Source organism: Poecilia latipinna, unplaced genomic scaffold, assembly GCF_001443285.1.
Source record: "Poecilia latipinna isolate Pla-1442-1.1 unplaced genomic scaffold, P_latipinna-1.0 Scaffold1214, whole genome shotgun sequence".
NCBI classification, from domain to species: domain Eukaryota; kingdom Metazoa; phylum Chordata; class Actinopteri; order Cyprinodontiformes; family Poeciliidae; genus Poecilia; species Poecilia latipinna.
In genome coordinates, this window is record NW_015113830.1 from 244,205 (window position 1) to 250,173 (window position 5,969).

Here is a 5,969-nt window from a genome sequence, read left to right on the forward strand (position 1 = left end):
AGCTTTATCAACCTTTCTGATCGATTTTTTTTTCCTTTGAAAAAAGGTAAAAGGCTTTTTCACGTTGAGAGCATTATTCCCGCTGTTGTGTCTTCTTATATATGTTTTGCAGCATATTTTAATCCTTTTATTGCATTTTTGTATTAGAACCAGTCTGGTTGAGGATGAATCGCCAGTCGTCAGCCTAACCTCCCCCTCCCGATCCTTCCATGGATTCTTCGAAGATTCAAGCTCCAAAAATGATTATTTTAGTGTTAATATCTGTGAAACCCTACATTTCTGTAATGGAGGCTTGTTAGAGTTGTAGTAAAAATGTATTCATTCGTTCCATTCCTCATTGTTTTGTTTTTTGTTTGTTATGATCCAGAGACCGACACCGGCTGTCGTACTCAGAGACTGAAGACTGTCCGATGCAGTAGAGGAGCATGTTGGTGTCTCTTGCCAAACGTCACGAACAGCCCAACAACCTGAAGACAGTCTGTTAGTGATGGACATCTCTCTGGTGGAGTGCAGAGAGGAACTGTCTCTTATCAACAGAAACAGAAACTGGATAAGAAATGATGGATCTGAATATCAGGTTGGTCTGTTATGTAATATCTGGCAATCTACCTGTTAAAAGAAATGTACTCTATCATATTACATGAACTGCATGCTTTGATACAGGCTTTACTTTCTCCACCTTGTACTTTTAACAATTTCATGCGTATAGTATTGAAGAAAAATGTATTAAGCATACTGCATTTTGTATTGCACAGCTGACATGTTAGACCTTTTAATAAGCAATATGTGAATGAAAGTGACATGTGAAACATGCACATTATTCCACGTTGTAATATGTTTTGTAATTATGGTGCACGTTTTGAAATAAATGCATTTGAGAAAATCATTGCCTGTTTATTAAATATTTATTTTCCAAAGAATTTTTAAAAGTTCATAGCAATAAAATATCTATCTAATATTAATTACAAATAACTCTTATGAAGTTAAAAATACTCTGTGAGAGTTAATATTAAGATCTAACACTGAATTAGTGTTAGTAAGTGTTAAATTATTAACTCCAGCAGATTTGATATTTGACACTTTATAAGAGTTAAGTGCAACTGCTCAACATGATTTAATTCTCATGCATTTTTCTTGTTCATAAGAAAACTGCGTCCCTCAAAACACATTTTACACCATGACCTATGCAAATATGGCAAATAATGCATACCAATTTATAAGCTATTTTGCTTAGCTCAAATACCATTGACCTTTTAATGTCAACATAGGAAGTTGTACTCATGAATTGGGGACGATAACATCTAATTAAGAACTTTGAAAAATTTAAAAACTGCAGATATGCATTAGCGCTGGTTGTTTTACACTTTGTCAAATTCCAGATTATATTTCAGAAAAATATATAAATGGAGATAGTTTTGCTAAGCAGTTCAGTTGTCTCGTCATCAGAAACTCTCAAAGGGCTTAAAAGCAAAAACCTGATTGCTCACTGTCTCGTAGAAATGATAGGATATTGATCTGACACATAAAATAAGACATTTCTGGATTTTAAACAAGTAGGTTACTTTTAAATGGTGGAATCATGTTAGTTCACATTAAACAATAATAGTTTAAGTGCTATGGAGACGTGATTAAAGAATGGAGACAAAGTGAGTACAATCAATATGATGCAAAACACCTGTAGGAGAATCAAGGCAGGGGTTTAATATTCAGTCTAACGTCACATTCTACTACTCCCTCATATCTGGTCACTGTCTTTTAATTACTTAATCTATTTTATCAGAACCCTCCCTCATCATTGACAGGTTTGCTTTGTACCACACCAGTTGTATGAATTCACTGGATTTCCTATTTTTGCAGAACCTACAGAAGGTTTATTGGTTACCTCAACCTGTGAGCCTGCATTTATGTAAATGTGTCTGGGATCCACATCGATTCTTTCTACTTTTAGGGAAAGGCTGTAGGTTTTTAAGCAAATGAAAACTCTGCAATGACCTTCAAGGACATCCACCCATCAATCCATCTTCTACACCTTGAAGGGTTTCCAATTCCAGGTGGTTATCTTCAGCAGTCAATGGGTACCAGATAGGGTTCAACCTGTGCTACAACAATGTTATCAATTTGTGGGTTTTTTATTTTTTGCTTTTTCTATCTTCTGACACAGTGGTCATGGCAGACAGCTGCTCATACTGAGCCAGGTTCTGTTGATGGTTTCTTAATGCTAAAACTGGGTTGTCATTTGGACAAATTATGTTTTGGACATAATTTGTCCATTATGTTGGAGGAATTTAACCATGGCTCTCAGTTTTGCTAGATGGAGGGTAACTGTCCACCTTATAATTGTAACATTTTATGCACTGCTACACATAATAACCAAATTCAAAGACTAAAGTATTTTTGAGACTTTTTTTTCTGTATCATTTTTGAAATCTTAAATGGGCAGCTTGTTTGCACTTTTGCTATTTAATACACAGCAATGACTGAACAACGATTTCTTTATGCATACCTTTCCATGCACCTCTCCTTGTGTATGCACAATACATTTACTGTTGTGGAGACTTTTTATTGTTGTGCTTTGACTATTTCTTTTAAGTTGACAAAATGCAATGGTGCAATACAATGACTTTTAGGAGAGCTGAGTTCAGGAATCAGGAGGTTATTATGAAAATATGTTGAAAATCCTTTGCAGTTGGTCTATTTGACCAATCCTGTCTGAATCAATATTATTCCTGCTATTATCTCTGTATGAATACGAGTCGCATGAAAAAAAGCATGTTTTCCTTATTCTCTAAGGCTCATATGTTTTGGTTTCCTATCTTCAAAAAACGTACAATTTCAAAAGTGGTTTTGAGTTTGCTTTAGTCGACAACTTAAAACTTATAGAAAAAAATGCCAAAAATAAACCTGCCATATATAAATATTTCTAATATCTTCTTAAATAATTTAATTACGAAAATTATAATAATATCCATAATAAGATTAGCATGCGCTTGTGTCGGGATTTTAATATTTTAGCAAATCAATTTCTTTTATTCAGTCTGCAGAAACATGAATTTAACTTACATTCAATAAAGTAATTAGAAAAACACTCAAAGTTACGTCGTACTTGCCAAAACAAAACAAATGAAAACCCTCCGTCAGTCGCAGGTTAACAACAACATCAAAATAGTCAGCAGGGGCGTTGGTGAAAGCTCATTCATCTTCAGCAGCCTGGAGCGGATGTGTCACTTCGATCCACTCTGCATCACTTGACGCATCAGTGTAACAGGAAAAACAAAATATATGTAGTTAGTAAGTTGACCGAAGTGTTGGATAGGAGCAGTGGACACTGGATGCGACAGGCGGTTTGGTGAAGGTTTGAACAATGCGAGAACGACCCTCGAACTTCCTGATCTGGAAACAGTTTTTCTAACGAGGGATTTATCTGAATCACACCCAGAAGGAAACCGGTAAAGTTTTTATTTCTTTTCTTCAAGATTCACTTTGCCAATTCATTTAAAATTAAGCGCAAATTCATAGAATTTAGTCTGTCCCCTAAGGGGGGCGGGGGGGAAGGAACAGTTTTAAAAAACTTTTATAAGGTTTAGAATATATTTAATGTGAACTGTTGAATGTTTACAGTGGACTCATTTTAAACTGAAAGTCTTAAATGCGAAACTAAGGGCAGGTTTTCATGTGTCATATATAATTTATATGTTTGTCTATATATTTGAGCTTTAGTTTCATAATTTGATTAATTGATTTATGACAGGTGTCCCTCTGAAAATGCTAAAACTTCCCTCTCTGATATCTTCCAGCAGACTTATAGACAATTATAGCAAAAAATACATAAATAAATAAAAAGAAAAAATGGCTCAACTATTTTACAAGAGAACTGACAACTCCACATACAATGACCGTCTCCCACTGCGGGTTGTGCGGGCAGAAGCTGAGCTCTCTCCCATGGAGAAGGTCTACCTGGGGGCCGTAGAAAGAGGGGACTACGCGAGTGTAAAACAAGCGTTAGAGGAGGCTGAGATCTACTTCAGAATCAATATCAACTGCATCGACCCGCTGGGACGCACGGCCCTCCTTATTGCCATCGAAAACGAGAACCTGGAGATCATAGAGCTCCTGCTCAGCTATAACATTCATGTGGGTGATGCCCTGCTGCACGCCATTCGTAAGGAAGTAGTGGGGGCCGTTGAGCTGCTCCTCAATCACAAGAGGCCACGTGGAGAAAAACAGGTAACAGAAAGCAAATATTGTTAGATCAACCTCAAAAAGTTATTTTTTATATATTAAACTTTTGGTGTTTTTTAAACTAAGTTTAAAGTCTCATTTGTTCAAGTGGCTCTACTTGTGTCTCTTTTAATATAAGACTCAGTTCCTGGACATTTCCTGGACATTATTCAAAAGTTAAGAAAAGAAAAACTTTTAAAGCTGATTTTTTTTTTTTTTTTTGTAGATTATTTTAAATGTGATAACACAAATTGAATCTCATAGATTTTTTTCTTTTTGCAGATGCTGTGTATTGCGGAATATTTAGTCATGCTGCAATCACAAAGCTCAATGTGCTTTTATTGGGACTTTATTTGACAAACCATGAACTTTGTCTTTTAGCTTCAAAAGACAAATTTGGAAGTCAATATTAGTCTTCAAGGCATTTTCCAAATAAAATACGATTGATGTTCAGACAAACATTTCTTAGAACAGCTTAACCACAAGCCATTAGCTGTGGGCTTTCAGTCAGAAGGCATTAATTTGTTCCTTTCAAACTGTTGTTTGCATCCTGTATGGAGTTTGAAAGCAATGTTCTTCTAAAGCTATACAATACTTGTGTTATCTACCTTGGTTTGTTTATTGTCAACTCATTTGTGCATTTCTCTCTTGGTTCCTCGTTAAGATCCCCCCAATTCTGTTGGACAAACAGTTTTCAGACTTCACTCCAGACATTACTCCAATCATCCTTGCAGCTCAGACAAACAACTATGAGATCATCAAATTGCTTCTGCAACGAGGTGTTTCTGTACCTCAGCCACATGCTGTGCGTTGCAACTGCATGGACTGCATGTCCCACACAGACGTGGACAGCCTTCGTCACTCACGTTCTCGTCTTAACATCTACAAGGCCCTTGCCAGCCCCTCTCTCATTGCCCTCTCCAGTGAAGATCCGTTCCTGACGGCTTTTCAGCTCAGCTGGGAGCTGAAGGAGCTCAGCACAGTGGAGAATGAGTTCAAGTCAGAGTACGAAGAGTTGTCCCATATGTGCAAACAATTTGCAAAAGACCTTCTGGACCAGACTCGAAGCTCGAAGGAGCTGGATATAATTCTCAACTACCATGATGACACTGATCCTCTGATGGATGAGAACAACAATGACCTAGCCCGTTTGAAACTGGCAATCAAATACTCCCAGAAGGAGGTACGTGTCTTTTATTGATAACGGCTATTTCAAATTCTACATCGGCGGTCTGGTCAGAAGGAACAACATTGATGTATTTAGTGTGGTAACCTTTGTGTGCAAACTTGGAAGGGATACTATTTACAATTAAACCAGTACAAGAAGAAACTAGATTTCATCTGATTTGATCAGTGTGGAGTGAAGGAAGAGTGAAGGACAAGAAAAGTGCCAAGATGGGCTGTAAATGGCCAGAGATGGGTGGAGACATCCTCTGGGACTTTAGAGCAACATGTAATTGCCAGTCTGCCTCTTAACAATGCATTACAGTAGGCCCTTTTAGTGAGTCTCATGATGATTAGATAATTGGGTATAATGATGGAAGATACAACGACCATTTCCTTGAAATTCAAACTCATGACATTTTAATGAGGGAGGGACATTTTATGGTCTTGAAAATCTGCTTTTGAGTTTGCATTCATGGATTTATTTTAGCTAAAGCTACAGGAAACCGTGAATGTAAAGCACAATTGAGGCAGAGAGTAGGTATTACAAAACAAATAGTCAAAAATACAAAATCAATTATCATAAA

The 5,969-nt window shown here is 36.8% G+C and overlaps 1 protein-coding gene across 1 annotated transcript; it reads left to right on the forward strand.

Moving 5' to 3' along the window:
- Positions 1 to 3,182: 3,182 nt before the first annotated feature.
- LOC106960697 (short transient receptor potential channel 4-like) lies at positions 3,183 to 5,401 on the forward strand (the record flags this gene model as incomplete). The annotated part of the gene is made up of 3 exons (XM_015053923.1): positions 3,183 to 3,446; positions 3,798 to 4,224; positions 4,883 to 5,401. Coding segments are annotated over exons 2-3 (897 nt in total), but the record flags the coding sequence as incomplete, so codon positions are not given.
- Between the last annotated feature and the right edge of the window lie 568 nt (positions 5,402 to 5,969).